General features: G+C 42.4%; 2 protein-coding genes across 2 annotated transcripts in view; both read left to right on the forward strand.

Moving 5' to 3' along the window:
- LOC116677103 (E3 ubiquitin-protein ligase TRIM21-like) overlaps window positions 1–21,050 on the forward strand; it is a 58,339-nt gene that overhangs the window by 24,200 nt on the left and 13,089 nt on the right. The window contains exon 2 of the mRNA XM_032507778.1: window positions 15,157–15,450. Within this exon, the coding sequence (XP_032363669.1) occupies window positions 15,159–15,450 (292 nt within the window). The 5' untranslated portion in view covers window positions 15,157–15,158. The remainder of the gene's footprint in view (window positions 1–15,156; window positions 15,451–21,050) is intronic.
- Window positions 15,615–21,050, forward strand: part of LOC116677097 (zinc finger protein 239) — a 9,032-nt gene continuing 3,596 nt past the window's right edge. The window contains exon 1 of the mRNA XM_032507765.1: window positions 15,615–15,651. Coding sequence (XP_032363656.1) covers window positions 15,615–15,651 — 37 coding nt within the window. The remainder of the gene's footprint in view (window positions 15,652–21,050) is intronic.

The following is a 21,050-nucleotide window of genomic DNA, read 5'->3' on the forward strand; positions in this document are numbered from 1 at the left end:
AGCCTTTTCAACATTTAGTTTGCAGGTATTTTTATTTTGTTTGTCTTCTCACACTAATGTGGCTACCAACACACAATGATGTTTTTCTTTTCATTAACAAAGAACAGTTATAGAGCCAGTATGTAAACATTCAAAAGTCAATACCAGTAAAAAACAAAATAAAATAAATGAATTAAAGTAAAAAAGAAAAGTGTAGTGTGAATAAAGTCAGATGTATCACCGGTACATAGGGCAGAGTTACCTCCTGTATACAACTCCTGATGGTTTATTTGAACATTTATTTTTGATAATGTCAAATCCCCCGAGGAATATACCACTACATTACTGACCCTCTAAGAAGGAATATAACACTACTGACCCTCTAAGAAGGAATGTACCACTACACTACTGACCCTCTAAGAAGGAATATACCACTACTAACCCTCTAAGAAGGAATGTACCACTACATTACTAACCCTCTAAGAAGGAATATACCACTACATTACTGACCCTCTAAGAAGGAATATACCACTACATTACTGACCCTCTAAGAAGGAATATACCACTACTAACCCTCTAAGAAGGACTGTACCACTACATGTAATAATTGTGTTCTGCAGCTCAGAGAGCGACGGTTCTGTTGGTTTGGCGGGGACGTGTTTTCTCCGTGACCTCTTGTCTTCTTAGGGTGGTGTCTCACAGGTGTAGCAGGAGAGGAACTGCAGTCTTCACCATGTCCCGCTTCACAAGCATACGACTGAATTTTGCTTATGTTCCGTTTGTCTTTATTAATTACAACCTCCATATCTTCCAGTCGCTGGAGTTCATCTTTCTCCAAGTTGTCCATCGCTAGCATGTGCTAACGTTAGCTTTAGCTTACAGCTAGAAACCGTTAGCTCCACCTCTCGTAGTTTCAGATGCAGACCTAAAAATATGCAGTACATCAACGGCAAATGTCCATTTGCTTCTTCAAATACAAATCTGAACTTCTTTAGGCAACGTAATGTAGTTACATTAATAATGTGTGCAGTAATTCCCACATTATTATTCGCTAGTACGACTTCTCATGTCGCCATCCTGAGTCGACCTCCGGTCCGCCGGGGTCTTACAGTCGGTGAAAAGACACTGCAGCCGCCTCGCTCTCGTGAGCTTGTCGTTTCCTACGTGTGCACGACGTCAGAGCAAGTCGGGATCAAGTCGGACACAAATCTACCCAGCATGCAACGGCCGGTGGTCGCATCTCCAACGAGCTGAATATCAGAGGGAGACTCTCAGAAAGAATGAAGCTCCGCCACATTTCTAACGTCTTGGCTTTTCTGCTTTAGTGTTTCTAATATTACACAGAGATTAGTTCTTCTAACCCTTGTATTATCTCTGCATGTTTCCCCCTTGGGTCTACCAAAGAAGTCCTCCGCAGACGGCAAGCTGGCGACCGTAGCAATAAAGGAGGAGGAGGAGGAGGAGGAGCAGCCTGCAGCAGCAGTGAAGGAGGAGGAGGAGGAGCAGCTTGCAGTAGCAGTGAAGGAGGAGGAGGAGGAGCAGCCTGCAGCAGCAGTGAAGGAGGAGGAGGAGGAGCCTGCAACAGCAGTGAAGGAGGAGGAGGAGCAGCTTGCAGTAGCAGTGAAGGAGGAGGAGGAGGAGGAGCAGCCTGCAGCAACAGTGAAGGAGGAGGGGGAGGAGTATGTGGTGGAGAAGGTTTTGGACCGCAGAGTGGTGAAGGGAAGAGTAGAGTTTCTGCTGAAATGGAAGGGGTTCTCAGAGTAAGTATGAGTCTATAATATTAATACTTGGTGTTCTTGGTCCTGATATATATTATATATTTACATATTGCAAATAAATGTCAGCATTGTATCACGCCCTCAAAGGTGAAGGTTTGGTATTTTGACTCTTTCGACCCACAAATAACCTTAGAAATAGAAAGAAGGACTAATAGGAATGATGAATTAGAGTGAGAATGGATTGTCTAAAAACAAAGTGTGAGGAGATGTTCTTCTGTCTGCACTCACCTTTCCAGTGAGGAGAACACATGGGAGCCACAAGACCACCTGGACCTGGACCTCATAACTGAGTACATGCAGAAACACGAGGAGGAGGAGGAGGAGGAGGAGGAGGAGGAGGAGGAGGGCAAGATGAAAGGTGTCAGGGAGGCCTCGGGAGACTCAGAGGAGCGAGGGAGCAAGAGGAAGAAGGAGGAGGTGAGTGAAGGAAAGAGGTTACTCCAGACTGAAGACTCCCAGAAATCTAATCTCAATATTAATGAATGCACAAAGAGGGTTTCACAAAAGTCTTTTAGGATTTATATATTATACCATAATTCCTCAAAGAAGAACCAGTAGTCATTAAACTCCCCCCTCTGATAGTGGCCGGGGGGGCAACACGGGCAAATAAAGGCCGGGGGAAATCAGAGTGGATAATCTCCTCAGGGCCTTTCATATAAGGTGCATTCAAGTTCATTGTAATGTACATTTCTACCAATTTAATTTAACAGATTCAATATGTTCATGCTTTTCTTCTCGCTGTGTTTTTCTGGATTATGGTCCTCATGTAAAGTATTATTTTTTGTGATCACATTTTATTTTTTATATATATTTTTATGCCACACAGAGATATCAATCCCAACTTTATTAACACACACAAAGAGCGTAGTCATGGTAATGCATCAGCCCAACGTAAACAGACACAGACATGCTGTGAATGATGTTTCTGGTTTTACTTAGCTCGCTTCACCATGGCGCCTTACTAACTCACTCACTCTGTCTGTTGCTATAGAAACGGAGATCAATGGACACGTACAGTACAGGACAAAAGTTTTCTTTATTTTCATGATTATTTACATTGCAGATTCTCACTGAAGGCATCAAAACTATGAATGAACACGTGTGGAATTATGTACTTAACAAAAAGTGTCAAATAACTGAAAACATGTCTTATATTCTAGTTTCTTATATATATATCTATATATATATATCTATATGAACTGCCCATGTGATCTTTACCATATTTGAAGTGTTTGATCTAGGGCCACTCCTAAGGCCACACATACAATGGTGTACTAATTGGTTAAAATGGGCGTGGCCCAGGACACCCCCAAAATCCTTTTTTAGGAACAAAAACAACTGTCTTTTGATCTTGTCTTTTTGTGCTATACAAAATGTCTTCAACGACCTTTAACCAAGTCCAGTTGCCCTTGATTTGAACCCTTCTTGGATACTATATCCTGGATGACTCAGAACCTTTACATACATCAAAGCTATTTTTTAAACCTCCATGATCACGACATATGCTCCGGTGTTTGTCGGTGGCATCAGTGATCCTCAGCAGTTTTATTTCAGAGCACAGCAGAAAGCTCTGCTGAGCTTCAGAAATGCTTTAGGAAATGTAGGTCGGATGGACAATACCACATTACTTGCTCAATAAAAGAGGTAAACCTCTGAAAAGCTGTTTGATTCAGAAACCAGTGACGCTACTGAGAAGTAGTTAAACTAGTATCGTTACTGCTCAATACTGCTGGAGATACAAGTTTGATTTAGCAACAACACCAAGCTAAAACAAAAGGTCAATGTCAAAGGCTAATGTCTATCAGGGACAATGGTTCCAAATTACTTTACTGCAGTAGACCTAGTCCAGCAACATAAAGATAACACGATAACCCCTACAGATACAAGTGCAATGTAAAAATGCATAATGGTAATGCATCAGTCAAACTCTGTTCCACAGACATGCTCTAAATGTGGACATAGTTTCTAGTTTAAGATAGATCTCTACAGCGGCACCTCACTTACTCACTCTCTGTTTTTCTGTCTAGAAACGGAGAGGAAGAGGAGTCAAACATCACCGCTGTCACCACTGTGACAGAACCTTCACAAAATTAGAATATTTAAAGATTCATCATACAGTTTACAATGTAGAGAAGCCTTACAGATGTGATCAGTGTGGGGCAGCTTTCACAATACAGAGCACCCTAAAAAGCCATCAACGCATTCACACTGGAGAGAAGCCGTACAGCTGTAAACAATGTGGGAAAACGTTTTCTCAGAGTAGTAGCCTTAAAACTCACCAGCGCATTCACACTGGAGAGAAGCCGTACAGCTGTGATCAATGTGGGAAAGCGTTTTCTTCGAGGGGTAACTTTAAAAAACACCAACTTATTCACACTGGAGAGAAGCCGTACAGCTGTGAACGTTTGTGGTGATAACCTTAAAACTCACCAGCGCATTCACACTGGAGAGAAGCCGTACTCGTGTGATCAATGTGGGAAAACGTTTTCTTATAGTGGTGGCCTTAATTCTCACCAGCACATTCACACTGGAGAGAAGCCGTACTGGTGTGAACAATGTGGGAAAACCTTTTCTCAGAGTAGTCACCTTAACAAACACCAGCTCATTCACACTGCCTCGTTGTGAACATGTGTCAGAGCCAAGCTGTTTCCTCCTCCTCATGCCCTGATAGCTGTGTTGTTATATTCTGATCTTCTCTCCACATTGAAGGCTGACCAGCAGTAACTCTATCTTCTGAGCAGCATGTATGTTGTGTATAAAAACAACCCCAGTACACTAGACCTTCACATCAACTGCAACTAGACCTCTGCAAACATGCCTAAGATTCAAGGTGGTTAGCCTTGACTTTGACTATAAATATGAGTTGATGTGGACTCTCTCTTCAGTGCAAGCATACCCACTTATCGGGTTTTTTCTATTCACTGATTTTGATACTCTCTGCTTTTAGGGCAGAAGGGGAAAAGATTATTTCTGTATTCTGTACTAGTTTTTTGATTATTCACTAAATAATAAAACTACCTGAGCTTGTTGTGAGCTAGGAGACCAAAAGACTTGTATTCCTTGATTTTATAAAAAAATACAGTGCCGTCCTTTTTCTTTGGGTCTCATCATGATCTTGTTCATCTCGTCCCTTCCCAAGGGAAAGCTTTGTCTGAAGTAGTCTCTTCATTTCAGATTGTCTCAGTGAAGACATTAAACACAACTCAGTTGATGTATTTATATAGTACCAGCGTATGGTTACATTAAAGGTTACTGTTCTCTCATAATGTTAAGATAACAACATTAATCATACAGTTAACCAGCTAGCACACCATATAAGGTAACGCTAACATTCATCCAAGTGAAACTAGCTAACATTACATTAATATTGGATGGCATCAACGGCCACTGCACTGTTTATATGCAGCGCGACAGCGAGGGAGCTTTTTGTCAGATGTCTGGAGATTAATAGCATTGAAAAGTACATTTCTACTAGTTATATACACTAATTTGTCTGTTAAGTACCTGCTGTAGTCACTAGAAAGAAAAGCTGTTTGTTGACACTATACCCAAAAACAATGGTGATGGTCATATACTGGATAGTTACCACGGCAACATCCACTTCACCGCCTACTCAGTCCCCCCCCCCCCCCACACACACACACACACACACAAGATGACCCAGAACCACCACTAGATGGATCCCAACACTAAGGAGTGATGAGACAGAGTTCCTGTCCTGCTGCCACGCCCACCACCAAACTAACTGAATCACAGCAACAGCCTTTTCACTTTAGTGGAAAGATTCTGGAGATTTTTCTAAAAGATTTTTTGAAGTGTTATTTATTCCAATAGATTAGATTACATTAGATTAGATTAGATCAGATTAGATTAGATTGGATTCTACTTTATTCATCCCACAGCGGGGACATTTCCTTATTACAGCAGCAGCATTTTCTACAATAAGAGCAAAAACAAACAAATGCACAAGTAAACACACAATAAGGGGGGGGGGGGCTGAATGTAAGTTACATCAACTAACGGTTTGGTAAAGTGCGGTTGCCATGGTACAGGAAAACATGATTGCAGTGTGAGTGACGTTAATTAAATTAAATTGAATATGTAATTAAAATAGTTTAGCAAAAGTAGGTAACCATGAAAAAATGAAGAACAGGAACAGGAACTACAACACTATCAGGTGGTGCAGGTGTTGTAGAGTCTGACAGAGACCTGCGGTACCTCTCCTTCTTACACCGGGGGGGTCAGTCTGCTGCTGAAGGAGCTGCTCGGGACCCCACAGTGTCATGTAGGGGGGGGGTCAGTCTGCTGCTGAAGGAGCTGCTCGGGACCCCACAGTGTCATGTAGTCCAGAAAGTCCAGGACAGAGTTCTCCTGATCAGTCTACTGAGTCTGCTCCTGTCCCGGTCCGAGCTGCCCCCCCTCCAGCAGACCACAGCATAAAGGATGGCAGAGGCCACCACAGAGTCATAGAAAGTCCTGAGGAGAGTCCTGCACACTCCGAAGGACCTGAGTCTCCTCAGCAGATGGAGGCGACTTTGGCCCTTCTTGTAGAGGTCATGGGTGTTATCAGTCCAGTTCAGTTTAGGTGAACACAATAATACCAAAAGAAGGATCAGGATTTATAGCCATTTGCAAAATGAACCAGGTCTTAGTGAGACTAAGACCCTCTCCTTGGTGATTGTTCTAAATATAAACCTGAAACTAGAAACATGCTCATTGGAGCAGAGTCTCCTTTGCTGATGCTGATTCACCTGGAGAATGCTGAAGAGTCTAATGAACTCTAACTCCAGTCTACACAGCAGCAGGTCATGTAGACCAGACTCTAACTCCAGTCTACACAGCAGCAGGTCATGTAGACCAGACTCTAACTCCAGTCTACACAGCAGCGGGTCATGTAGACCAGACTCTAACTCCAGTCTACACAGCAGCAGGTCATGTAGACCAGACTCTAACTCCAGTCTACACAGCAGCAGGTCATGTAGACCAGACTCTAACTCCAGTCTACACAGCAGCAGGTCATGTAGACCAGACTCTAACTCCAGTCTACACAGCAGCAGGTCATGTAGACCAGACTCTAACTCCAGTCTACACAGCAGCAGTTCATGTAGACCAGACTCTAACTCCAGTCTACAGTCTTCTTCCTTAAACTCGTGCCAGCATCACTGTTATTCTTTTACAGGTGTGGTTTCAAAAGAACTGATAAAAACACTTAATTGGATAACATGTCTGTCTGTGTGTGTATGTTGTGTGTCTGTCTGTGTGTGTATTCTCACTACTCCACCTTCTTTTTACAGAGTCATCAATCTAGTGTAGCGTCAGCCTATCAGCAAACAGCATTCACATTCTCTCAAATGTTTTATGTGTTGCTTTCATTGCTTTGTCTGTTTTTAATGTGCTATATGTGCTGGTTGTACTGTGAAGTGTCATCGAGTACAATGTAAAGCACTATATAAATAAAATGTATTATTATTATTATGAGCGGTGGTGAAGAGGCGGAGCCACACTGGACAGACAACAGTCCAACGTCTCTGTCCTTGGAATGAAAGTCGAGGTCTGTACATGTTGATGAGTTAACTCGCCTGTTTTTGGGCTTCAGAGTTCCTGCAGTTTAAACTCTTTGGAGCTCCCACCTGTAGTACAGTATAAGGCCTTTTATCTTTGAGCCCCTGCCCCCAAAATGTCTGCACGTCCCTGCTGGAGCCCTAGAAACCACCTCCCCCCCCCCATCTATATCTAAATATGAGGAAACAAAAGCTAACCACAGAGTTGCAGTAAGAGGCGGGCCAACGCTGACGGACAACATTCCTGCTCCAAACTCGAGGTGTGTACATGTTGTTATGAGGTCAGACTGTTCCTCCCTCATTACATCATTAACCTGAAAACTGTCCAATCAGAGCGCTGACTGGCAGCCCTACAGGTCGGACCGGGTCCTGTTCTCAGGTCACATGACCTTTCTGGATATAAAGGTGTGGTGATGTGACGGATGTCAGTCAGATGAAGACAGACAGCAGCAGCATCTGTCAGTGTCTGCTGATGAAGGGACGACGTCTCTTTGACCTCATCTGAACGGGACTTTAACAGGTAACATCACACACCTTTGATGGAGAAACTCGCCTATCATTTGGGAGATTTTGGGGCTACATGATCTACTTTAAGATGAGAGCAGGGGTTCATTCTTTCAGCACTATTGTAAGATCTGAAGTAACTCAGTAATTATTCTATGATGTGGGACGTTTTGGCCAAAATGAGCCTTTTTATGTTCAGTTGAGTCCGATTTAATCAGCACCAGGAAACAAGTTAGGTTTTAATCTCCGCTGACTTCACTGCTGAGATATGAGGGAGTGTCCCAACGAGAGCTGCTTTGATTGACAGGTGTGTGTCACAACCTTCATCCATCAAAAGTGTAAATCTATCTTGGTTTTGATTTGTGGACACACGTCCTCAACAGCAAGATAAAATATACTTATTAATATTAGGGTTGGGCACCCAGATAGCTCAGTTGGTAGAGCGGGTGCCCATATGTAGAGGTTTACTCCTCGACGCAGCCGGCCCGGGTTCGAATCCGGCCTGCGGCCCTTTGCTGCATGTCACTCCCCCTCTCTCTCCCCTTTCATAATTTAATCTGTCCTGTCCATTAAAGGCCTAAAAAATGCCCAAAAAATAATCTTAAAATAATATTAGGGTTATTTAATCCTGAACTATAGACTGAGTAAAAACACATCCAGAGGTTTCTGAAGGGACAAGGCGAGGCAGCTTTATCTGTATAGCACATTTCAGCAACAGGGCAATTCAAAGTGCTTTACACAAAATCAGTTAAACAGATAAAACACAAGTACAAACAGTTAAAAATCATAAGCATTAAAAACCGGTAAAACACATGAATAGACAGTTAAAAACAAAATAGAAACATTAGGACACATAAAACACAAGAATAAAAGTTACAGTGCAGCATAAGAAAGAAATGAGCATTCATTTAAAGAAAGGCAGCATCAAAAAGAAAGGTCTTCAGCCTTGATTTAAAAGAACTGAGAGTAGCAGCAGATCTGCAGGTTTCTGGGAGTTTATTCCAGATATGAGGAGCATAGAAACTGAAAGCTGCTTCACCCTGTTTAGTTCTGACTCTGGGGACAGAAAGTAGACCTGTCCCAGATGACCTGAGAGGTCTGGGGGGGTCATAGTGTAGTAGCAGATCAGAAATGTATTTTGGACCTAAACCGTTAAGGGATTTATAAACTAGCAAGAGTACTTTGAAATCAATTCTTTGAGACACAGGAAGCCAGTGTAAAGACTTCAGAACTGGAGTGATGTGATCCAGTCTCTTGGTCTTAGTGAGGACTGGAGTGATGTGATCCAGTCTCTTGGTCTTAGTGAGGACTGGAGTGATGTGATCCAGTCTCTTGGTCTTAGTGAGGACTGGAGGGATGTGATCCAGTCTCTTGGTCTTAGTGAGGACTGGAGTGATGTGATCCAGTCTCTTGGTCTTAGTGAGGACTGGAGTGATGTGATCCAGTCTCTTGGTCTTAGTGAGGACCCGAGCAGCAGCGTTCTGAATCAGCTGTAGCTGTCTGATTGATTTTTTAGGGAGACCTGTAAAGACCCCGTTACAGTAGTCAAGTCTACTGAAGATGAAAGCATGGACCAGTTTTTCCAAGTCCTGTTGACACATAAGTCCTCTAACCCTTGATATGTTCTTTAGGTGATAGTAGTCTGACTTTGTAATTGCCTTAATGTGGCTGTTAAAGTTCAGGTCAGAGTCCATGACTACACCAAGATTTCTGGCTTTGTCTGTTGTTTTTAACATTGTTGTTTGAAGCTGAGCGACTTTTAATCGTTCCTCTTTTTTTCCAAAAACAACCACCTCAGTTTTTCCTTCATTTAATTTCAGAAAGTTCTGGCACATCCAGTCGTTAATTTGTTCGATGCACTTAGTCAGTTTTTGTATTGGACTATAGTCCCCTGGCGATAAGGTTATGTAAATTTGTGTGTCGTCCGCATAACTATGGTAACTTATTTTGTTTTTCTCCATAATCTGAGCCAGTGGAAGCATGTAGATGTTAAACAGAAGAGGCCCCAGAATGGAGCCTTGCGGAACTCCCACGTCATATTTGTACGCTCAGATGTATAATTACCTATTGACATAAAGTAATCCCTATTCTTTAGGTAGGATTCAAACCAGTTTAGTACTGAGCCAGAAAGTCCTACCCAGTTTTCCAATCGGTCTAGTAGTATGTCGTGGTCGACCGTGTCAAATGCAGCACTGAGATCAAGTAATACTAAGATTGATATTTTGCCATTATCTGTGTTAAGGTGGATGTCATTAAAGACTTTGACAAGAGCCGTTTCAGTGCTGTGGTGTAGTCGGAAACCCGACTGAAAGGTACCAAAACTGTTGCTTAGTGACAAGAAATGGTTGAGTTGTTGAAAGACTACTTTTTCAATGATTTTACTTAAAAACGGAAGGTTTGATATTGGCCTATAGTTGCTCATTAGTGACTTGTCTAGGTTGTTCTTTTTTAAAAGTGGCTTGATTACTGCAGTTTTCAGGGCCTGTGGAAAGATTCCTGAAAGAAGAGATGTGTTCACAATCTGTAGAAGATCAGAAGTCAAACAATTGGAAACATTTTTGAAAAGTCCCGTTGGTAGAATATCAAGACAACAGGACGAGGTTTTTAGATGTTTCATAATGTCCTCCAGGTTTGTATGGTTGATCGTGTGAAATTCTGTCATATTGGAACTAGTTTTGCTTGAACACTGTGACAACACATATCCTGAACTTGATATGGAGGCACTGACTGTTTGTCTAATCTTCTGAATTTTGTCTTTGAAGAAGGAGGCAAAGTCATTGCAGGCCTTGGTAGATAAAAGTTCAGATGCTACTGGTACTGGAGGGTTTGTTAACCTATCAACAGTAGCAAACAAAGAACGTGAATTATTATTGTTTCTAGAGATAATATCAGAGAAGAAGGACCTTCTTGCATTCCTCAGTTCCACATTATAAATGCGAAGTCTCTCTTTATAGGTCTTATAATGGACCAGGAGATTTGTTTTTCTGTTCTCACCAGTAGGACATTTCTCCATGGAGATCTTTTCTTACCAGAGACAACTTTGACCTTAGTGGGAGCAATGGCATCAATAACATTTGTAATTTTACAGTTGAAATTATCTACAAGCTCAGTGACTGAGAGCCCAGAGAGGGCGGGTGTGGAGGAGAAAAGCTGAATAAATGTTTCACTGGTGTTTTCAGTGATATACCGTTTTCTGATTATCTTTGTTTGGACACTTTTGGGCACAGAGATAGTGCCGTTAAAGAAAACACAGGAATGATCAGAGAGAGCAACGTCAGTCACCACAACCTTGGAAATGTTCAGACCCTTTGAGACAATCAAGTCCAGAGTGTGTCCCTTATTGTGAGTGGGCTCTGTCACATGCTGAGTCAGTCCATAGTTCTCAAAAACACAACACAGTTCTTTGGTCCCCCTGTCCTGGGGGGTCAACATGAATGTTAAAATCACCCGCAATGATTACACAATCAAAGTTAATACACATTATAGACAGCAGTTCAGTGAAGTCATCAATGAAGGTTGCACAATATTTAGGTGGCCTGTAGATATTTAGAAACATCGCTTGAGGGGAAGATCTTAATTGAAGAGCCATATATTCAAAAGAAGCAAAATTTCCATAACATATTTGCGTACAGTGGAATGAGTCATTAAACAAAATGGCGACTCCACCTCCTTTCTTATTCACTCTATTCTCGCTCATAAAACTGAAGTTAGGGGGAGCTGACTCGATGAGAACAGCAGCGCTGTTATTATGGTCTAACCAGGTTTCAGTTAAAAACATAAAATCTAGATTGTGTTTGATAATAAAATCATTGATTAAAAAGGATTTTCCTGCCAAAGACCTGACGTTTAGTAAGGCTAGTGTTAGTGTGTTTTCATTTTTTGGGACAGGCTGTAGCTGACGAGGAATGGATGCTAAATTTGCTAAGTTTGCAGTTAAGTGTTTATTCACCATTCTTTTTCTATTACCTATCACAACATAAATTGAGGAAGAGTTGAATCCACAGGGCCCGGGCTTGTCTTGGAAAAAGTCATGAGTGTCTCTAGGCCTGGAGCCAAGGCCCGGCACATATCAGGTCATGCTTACTGGACTTTGCACACAAGCGCCCTTATCAGTCTGAGTGGAAAGAGTTTGTTTACCTCCTGGCAGAGGAGCCCGGCGTTTTACTTTTGCCAGGGGTTGAGAGATGGGGGAAGGAAGGGGTGTATATTTGGTTCCAGCATCTACCAGGTGATTCATGTGGTCAGTGAACTCCAACATGGGGGTATGGGAAAGAGGGGAAAGGGTGAGTGGAGACAGCGATGGCTCCTCAAAGGATTCGGGGTTGGTAAGAGGGTTAGAGGGGTGCTGGATGGGTGAAAAGAGGAGTTGAGGTTTTGTTTCTCTGCTCTGTGGTGTCCCAGGGTCAAATCCTTCCTCAGGTGGGGGCTGTGGTGGATCACAAGTGGCGTGTTATCTGTACGCATTTGGAGCTATGTGCATGTATGTCTACGCTACATAGATCTGGTCTACACATACACACCATTTGCCGTGTAGTAGGGTTAGGGTTAGATCCCCGGTCTCCTGGGTGAAAGTCATAGACGGAATATTAATAGACAGCGCAAGTGTGACATCACCCATTGGTTTGTGGAGATCTGCAATGAGCAAGGAGTCTCCCCCTGCTGGAGATCAGATATAATGCAGCTTTAGGGGTCCCCCCCCCCCCCCCCCCTGGAGATCAGATATAATGCAGCTTTAGGGGTCCCCCCCCCCCTGTTGGAGATCAGATATAATGCAGCTTTAAGGAGCCCCCCCCTGCTGGAGATCAGATATAATGTAGCTTTAAGGAGTCCCCCCCCTGCTGGAGATCAGATATAATGCAGCTTTAAGGAGTCCCCCCTGCTGGAGATCAGATATAATGCAGCTTTAAGGAGTCCCCCCCTGCTGGAGATCAGATATAATGCAGCTTTAAGGAGTCCCCCCTGCTGGAGATCAGATATAATGCAGCTTTAAGGAGTCCCCCCCTGCTGGAGATCAGATATAATGCGCTTTAAGGAGTCCCCCTGCTGGAGATCAGATATAATGCAGCTTTAAGGAGTCCCCCCTGCTGGAGATCAGATATAATGCAGCTTTAGGGGTCCCCCCCCCCCCCCCCCTGCAGGAGATCAGATATAATGCAGCTTTAAGGAGTCTCCCCCTGCTGGAGATCAGATATAATGCAGCTTTAAGGAGTCCCCCCTGCTGGAGATCAGATATAATGCAGCTTTAAGGAGTCTCCCCCTGCTGGAGATCAGATATAATGCAGCTTTAAATACTATGCATACTTTTAAAAAACATGTCTACAAGATAAATGCAGACTACCATACTGATGAAAAAAACACTTAAAATACATGTTCGTCTATAAAATAAATGCAGATTATAGGCAAACTAAAAAAATCCTTCTGCCATCCCCGAGTTTCTACTTTTCAAAACAAAAGCTCGCATCTGGATTAAAATAAAATCTCTCTTACTTTTCAAAGTAAAAGCTCGCGTCAACTATCATGCCAATGGATAAAATATATATATATATATTTTCAAATATTTAAAAATATATGTCCATCTCTAAAATAAATGCAGATTATAGGCAAACAAAAAAATTCCTTCTATAGCTGCAACTTGGATCAAAGTTGCAGCTATAGAAGGAATTTCTCTCCCAACAGAGGTCAAGCATATGGTTTTGTTTTTAATTTTTTTTCCCCTTTCATACAATACAACACAAAATACAATAGAACCGCTGGCGGAGGTGGAAGAAAAATTCAATCACATCCTGGCCCAAGACCGTGGCGGCAGAGATACGCAGTCGAATGCAAGACGCCCGAAGGTCGATGCCGCGGTAGTAGAAAACTGCAACCGCGTTCTGACCCGGGTCTCAGAGACCCGACAGCATTCTGCCCCGGGTCTCAGAGAGCGGACAGCATTCTGCCCCAGGTCTCAGAGAGCGGACAGCATTCTGCCCCGGGTCTCAGAGAGCGGACAGCATTCTGCCCCAGGTCTCAGAGAGCGGACAGCATTCTGACCCGGGTCTCAGAGAGCGGACAGCATTCTGCCCCAGGTCTCAGAGAGCGGACAGCATTCTGACCCGGGTCTCAGAGAGCGGACAGCATTCTGCCCCGGGTCTAGACCCGACCGCCGAAGCAGCGCCAGTAGAGCTCTACAGTCCAATGCTCTCGCCATGCTGATAAGCAGTTGTAATTGCAGCAATGTCCCAGTAAAGTGTGAAAACAATATAGAATATAAAAATAAAAAGAGTCTTGGAAAGAGTGTAACGTGTTTATTTTTGTATTCTTGTTTTTGTTGTGTGCATAATCAGATCTTTGTTACCCCTCCTCAGGAGATCCTGCCGTTAGTTGGCAGAAACGGCTGCGTCGCTGATGCAGGTTTCATCAGATGTAGCCACGTTAATATGGAACAACACATCCGTAACATTCAGAAATCAGCAGACTATATGTACAGCAAAATTGTTACTTTAACAGTTGTTAACGTTTTTCAATTGATTGTGACCAATGTGGTCACGAATTTACCCGTGGAGAAAATTAATCGTAATTTCGTATTTTTGACCCTCTGAATTTGCCATTGGACACACCTCCGCATGAGACAGGACGGATGACATGGGACGCTCCAGGCTGCAGCCATACCCGTCTCGGTATAATGCAGCTTCAAGAAGTCCCCCCCCTGCTGGAGATCAGATATAATGCAGCTTTAAGGATGTTCGTGGATGTTTGTCATTAAAGCTTTAGTGCATAACTTTTCTTATTAATGAACGTGTTACATTGAAGCCATTGCTAAATGAGTTGCTACAAAGCTAATTAAGACTTTCAGCTCCACAGAACTCTCTCTGGATTTCTCAGCAGGGGCAATGAATTTGATGGAAAAAATATTCATTGCTGTATTCTAATGCATCTAGACTAAAATGATACAAGTTCATGTTGTTGTTTTTTAAATATGACATTTTTATAACCTTTTTCCTGTTTTCTTTTAATTCTGTCATCTTCCCTGTGGTGCCCCACACCAGATGTATTCTATGGGTAATGGACGGTATACGACCAGTTTGGACCTGTTATTGAGACATAAGACCAGTTTGGACCTGTCACTAAGACATAAGACCAGTTTGGACCTGACATTAAGACATAAGACCAGTTTGGACCTATCACTAAGACATAAGACCAGTTTGGTGAGAGTGAACTCGGTATCAAGGTGATTAAGAGTTTTGAACAGATAATGTTACGTGTTGCTAAAGTAAACATAGTCTGTAGGCTGAGATCAGTCTGTTCACAGGTTTTAAATATAATGTTTCTCTTTTTATTCCCACTGTGTGTAGATATGGCTGCTGCAAACTATCTGCAGTCTGAAGATCAGTTTCTGTGCTCCATCTGTCTGGATGTGTTCACTGATCCTGTCTCCACACCATGTGGTCACAACTTCTGCCAGAACTGCATCACTGATCACTGGAATACTAATGACCAGTACCTGTGTCCCCTGTGTAAGGAGGGTTTTACCAGAAGACCTGATATGAAGGTTAACACTTTGTTCTCTGAGATAGTTGCTCAGTTCAGACAGTCAGCTCAACAGAAAGCCAGCAGCAGCAGCTCAGAGCAACAAGTGTCCAAACCAGGAGAAGTTCCCTGTGACGTCTGCACTGGAACCAAACTGAAGGCCCTGAAGTCCTGCCTGGTGTGTCTGGTCTCCTACTGTGAGACTCACCTGGAGCCTCATCTGACCACGTCAGGTCTGAAAAGACATCAGCTGATCGACCCTGTGGAGAACCTGGAAGGCAGGATGTGTACGGAGCACGATAAACCTCTGGAGCTGTTCTGTAAGACCGACCAGACATGTGTCTGCATGCTCTGCACTGTTTTAGACCACAAGATGCATGATGTTGTTCCTCTGAACGAAGAATATGAAGGAAAGAAGGTCCAGCTGGGAAGACAGAGGCTGAAATTCAGCAGATGATCCAGAAGAGACGACTGAAGATTCAGGAGATCAAACACTCAGTGGACCTCAGTGATGAAGATGCAGACAGAGAGATAGCAGAAGGTGTTCAGGTCTTCACTTCTCTGAAGGAGTCTGTTGAGAGAGGCTGAATGAGCTCATCAACACCATCAAAGAGAAGCAGAAAACAACAGAAAAACAGGCCGAAGCTTTCATCACAGAGCTGGAACAGGAAATCTCTGAGCTGATGAAGAGAAGCACTGAGGTGGAGCAGCTGTTCACGCTCTGAAGACACCTCCATCTTCTCCAGAGTGTCCAGTCCCTAAACATCCAACAACTTCCACCCATCAGTGATGAGAGGGAAGAACTCTCACTCAGTACTGCTTGAAGCCGAGCTGAGACAGCAGTATTGGATGTGAATCCTGATACAGTCTGTCTGATGATGTGACTGATGTGATGAGAGAAAACAGAGATTTCAGAGTTTCTCTTCAGGCAGATTTTACTTTGAGGTTCAAGTTGAAGGAAAGACTAAATGGACTTTGGGAGTGGCCAGAGAGTCGATCGACAGGAAGGGAGACATCACACTGAGACCTCAGAATGGTTACTGGACAATATGGTTGAGAAACGGAAATAAGTACAAAGCTCTTGCCGGCCCTCAAATCCGTCTCTCTCTGAAGTCTCCTCCTCAGAAGGTGGGGCTGTTTGTGGACTATGAGGAGGGTCTGGTCTCCTTTTATGACGTAGATGCTGCAGCTCTTATCTACTCCTTTACTGGCTGCTCCTTCACTGAGAAACTCCTCCCATTCTTCCATCCCTGTATAAATGATGATGGTGAAAACTCTGCCCCTCTGATCATCTCTCCTGTCAGAGTAAACTAATCACTGATCTCATTTCAGGTATTGATTCATTTTAAAGCAAGGGAACAAATGTACATATTCATATATTTTACATCTTATTTTCTACAGAATCTGTTTCCTGTGGTGACTGATTTACACTTTATTCCATTTATTATCATATGTTAAATGTGCAGCAATTCTTTCCAAATTTAATGAAAACTCCATCTTGACATATTTGGTGTCTTTAGAAACTGATTTCTTCTGGAAGTTATAATAAATGTCTGTGGGTTTAACAGAGGTTTAAATAGATATCGTCTACATAACGTGTGTCATGATGCATCAAATGAATGTGTTGATTATGTAATCAGATCCACATTTATTAGTATTTGATGAGCAGCCCCAGAAAACATATAGCTGAATATTTGATTGTGTGATGAAGCTTCATTTAAGAGTGAGGCCTATTCCATCCCATAATGTCTCCAGAACACAGTATGTGTCCTTGTTATACCGGGTAGAAAAAGTTAATGGATGGTTCTATCTTGTGTGAAAAGTCTTTTGGATAATTACTGGTCACTTTGGCCATTTTTTATTGGTTTCATGAATTCTGTAAGATGGTTTATGAGTCAAAGAAATGTGTAAATATGTGATTGTAGAATAAAAAGTGTAAAATAAAGCAGGTGTTGAACACAAGGCCTGAGGAAGCAGTGAGAACAGAAAAGCTGGTTTACACACAAGTTGGATTTCAGTCGAGGATGATCTTTATTGTTGAGAATAAAGTTGAACTTTCAGTATTAGTGCCAGACATAAAACAATAAATCAGAGATAGAAGTTGTTGTCTTTTGCATTTTGAGAATTAAGTCTAAATGTTGAAAAACATTTTGAATGAAAGTCCATATCCAATTTTTAGAATAGGGTCTGATGACGTTTCTTATGTCTGGTACTATGTGGACAGTTGCCATAGTGACTGGTATGAAAATTCAGATATCTACAATCAGAATTATGACTAGAAACAAGGCTATTGCAGATATCCACAACTGGAGAAACAAAAACATCTTTTTTTCTTTTAGTAAAGTAAAGGTCATATCTGATTGGACAATTAGGATCCGAGAGGCATCCAATCATATTCATATGACGTGTCTTTTTTTACTAAAATTATTACATTCTGAGGAAAATGTGAACTCTGAAATCTTATTATGTGTATTTCTTAATTATGAATCAATTTAAATTGGTTGTCTGATGTTTTTATTTTTTTATATTCCTCAGTAATGAGACAGGAATGAAAAGGATGAATTATTGTGTCATAATGTCAGAAATAAAGTCTGTTTGAGACCAAAAATGATAATGGTGTTTTCCTAAATCAGTTCTCCTGATATCACTTTAAACTGCTGGGTTGGTTCTTTCTACCACAACAGGACCTGATAGATAGATAGATAGATAGATAGATAGATAGATAGATAGATAGATAGATAGATAGATAGATAGATAGAGAGAGAGATAGATAGATGGATAGATAGATAGATAGATAGATAGATAGATAGATAGAGAGAGAGAGAGAGAGAGAGATAGATAGATAGATAGATAGATAGAGAGATAGAGAGAGAGAGAGAGATAGATAGATGGATAGATAGATAGATAGATAGATAGATAGATAGATAGATAGATAGATGGATAGATAGATAGATAGATAGATAGATAGATAGATAGATAGATAGATAGATAGATAGATAGATAGATAGAGAGATAGATAGATAGAGAGAGAGAGAGAGAGAGATAGATAGATAGATAGATAGATAGATAGAGAGATAGAGAGAGAGAGAGAGATGATAGATAGATAGATAGATAGATAGATAGATAGATAGATAGATAGATAGATAGATGGATAGTAGATAGATAGATAGATAGATAGATAGATAGATAGATAGATAGATAGAGAGAGAGAGAGAGAGAGAGATAGGTAGATAGATAGATAGATAGATAGATAGATAGATAGATAGAGAGAGAGAGAGATAGATAGATAGATAGATAGATAGATAGATAGATAGATAGATAGATAGATAGATAGATAGATATTAAGGTAGGCAGTTAGTTTCCTATTTGGAACAATTCAATGCAAAATAATAAAATCAAACGAGGCCTCATGCGGATTATTTGTGACTTGATTTGGTGGATTTCTCCTTCCTGCCGTTTCTGTGTTAAACTCTTTGATAAAGAACGTTTCCATCCAGTAAAAGTGCTGACAGACTCAGATTATTATTCTAAGTGTCTGATAACATTACCTACAGAGATAGAGCTTTTAGTGAAAGAGGAAGATCCTTTTAGTTTAACATGAAACATCCCCATCACCAAACCCACCAGACTCCATGTAAATAATCACTACTTTTAGCATGTATAGAGCAGCATATCTCCACCAGACTCCATGTAAATAATCACTACTTTTAGCGTGTATAGAGCAGCATATCTCCACCAGACTCCATGTAAATAATCACTACTTTTAGCATGTATAGAGCAGCATATCTCCACCAGACTCCATGTAAATAATCACTACTTTTAGCGTGTATAGAGCAGCATATCTCCACCAGACTCCATGTAAATAATCACTACTTTTAGCGTGTATAGAGCAGCAGATCTCCACCAGAAATAACAATAATATTATTTTAATTAATTTTTACATTATTTTAGTTATTAAAATGCTGTATATTATTTATATATTATATAGTCAAGTGAAGTCCAAGTACCTGGAGTTGAGTCCAGTACTTGAGTCCCAGTCCACCACTAACTGATCCATTAAGTGAATGTGGAGCTGTTGTTCCCCTCCTGGCCTCCAGGCGGCGGCCTTCTTTCATTTGAACCTTTAATCTGAAAAACCCTGACTTGGAGGAAAGCGGAAGTCTCGTGTGTTCCCTGTGATCTCGGGCTGGCGGCGGGATAGCTGTGTTCTTTGTTCTTAGTGAGTTTTAAGAAGACAGAGCTCCAGGTGACCCCGCACACACTCAGGTAAACTCTTCAACTACTGCTCTCTACACCACAGGGGGTGTAGCGTTTGTGTGTGTGTGTTGTAGCTTTTGTGTGTGTGTGTTGTAGCTTTTGTGTGTGTGTGTTGTAGCTTTTGTGTGTGTGTGTTGTAGCGTTTGTGTGTTTTTGTAGCGTGTGTGTGTGTGTGTGTGTGTGTGTGTGTGTGTGTGTGTGTGTGTGTGTGTGTGTGTGTGTGTGTGTGTGTGTGTGTGTGTGTGTGTGTGTGTGTGTGTGTGTGTGTTGTAGCTTTAGTGTGTGTGTGTTGTAGCTTTAGTGTGTGTGTGTTGTAGCTTTAGTGTGTGTGTGTGTTGTAGCTTTAGTGTGTGTGTGTAGCTTTAGTGTGTGTGTGTTGTAGCTTTAGTGTGTGTGTTGTAGCTTTAGTGTGTGTGTGTTGTAGCTTTAGTGTGTGTGTTGTAGCTTTAGTGTGTGTGTTGTAGCGTTTGTGTGTGTGTGTTGTAGCGTTTGTGTTGTAGCTTTAGTGTGTGTGTGTGTGTTGTAGCTTTTGTGTGTGTGTGTTGTAGCTTTTGTGTGTGTGTTGTAGCGTTTGTGTGTTTTGTAGTTTGTGTGTGTGCGGTGTAGCTTTTGTGTGTGTGTTTTGTATCTTGTGTGTGTGTGTGTGTTGTAGCGTTTTTGTCTGTGTGTTATAGCTGATGTGTGTTTTAGTGTGTGTGTGTGTTGTAGTTGATGAGCAGGGTGGGGGGGGGGCTGGTGGGTTTATTGTTGTTGAGGGGGGGGGGGGAGTAGGCCAGGGGAGGTGTGAAAGAGGGGGCTGGGGGGGTGTGAAAGAGGGGGCTGGGGGGGGTGAAGAGGGTGAGGAGGCAGAGTCCAATCTTTTAAAACCAGATCCAGCTCATCTGCCCAGTCCTGGTGTCTGCTGGCTTGGTTCCCCCCCCCCACCTCTGCCGTGGCCTGAGATGTTCTGCAGCCCTCTCCAGACGTCCCTGGTCTTGTTCTGTTCCAGACTCGTTTCTAATGACCTCCCGTAGATGACCTCCCCCCTCCTGATCCTGATCCGAGTGCTTCCCAGTCTGTAGTTTCAAAGCAGTCTCTGAGCCTATCACTGACCTCCTCAGACCACTACTCTTCACAGGTTGTTGTTTGGTCCCCACAGGGGGTAGTCTGGGACCAGGTTGTGATCATAGTGGCTGAGCTGGGTGATAGGGGGGGGGAGAGGACAGGGAAGCATGATGGAAGTCCCCGGAGATGAGGAGGAGGGAATGGGGGTGCTGGTTTGAAGTTGAGATACGACAGTGTGAATCTGATCTGTAGCTGCATCAGCGACACCGAGGGGGGGGGGCGGTCACACGGTCACAGCAATGACCTGTGAGAACTCCCTCGGGGGGGGGGGGGGGTATTATGTAGTATGGTGCTAACCGCTAACAGCTCCAAGTCTCTGGTGCAGAGGTGCTCCTTCCCACCGATGTGTGAAGGAGCC

The sequence above is a fragment of the Etheostoma spectabile genome, unplaced genomic scaffold (genome assembly GCF_008692095.1).
Source record: "Etheostoma spectabile isolate EspeVRDwgs_2016 unplaced genomic scaffold, UIUC_Espe_1.0 scaffold00004385, whole genome shotgun sequence".
In the NCBI taxonomy this organism is placed as follows: Eukaryota; Metazoa; Chordata; class Actinopteri; order Perciformes; family Percidae; genus Etheostoma; species Etheostoma spectabile.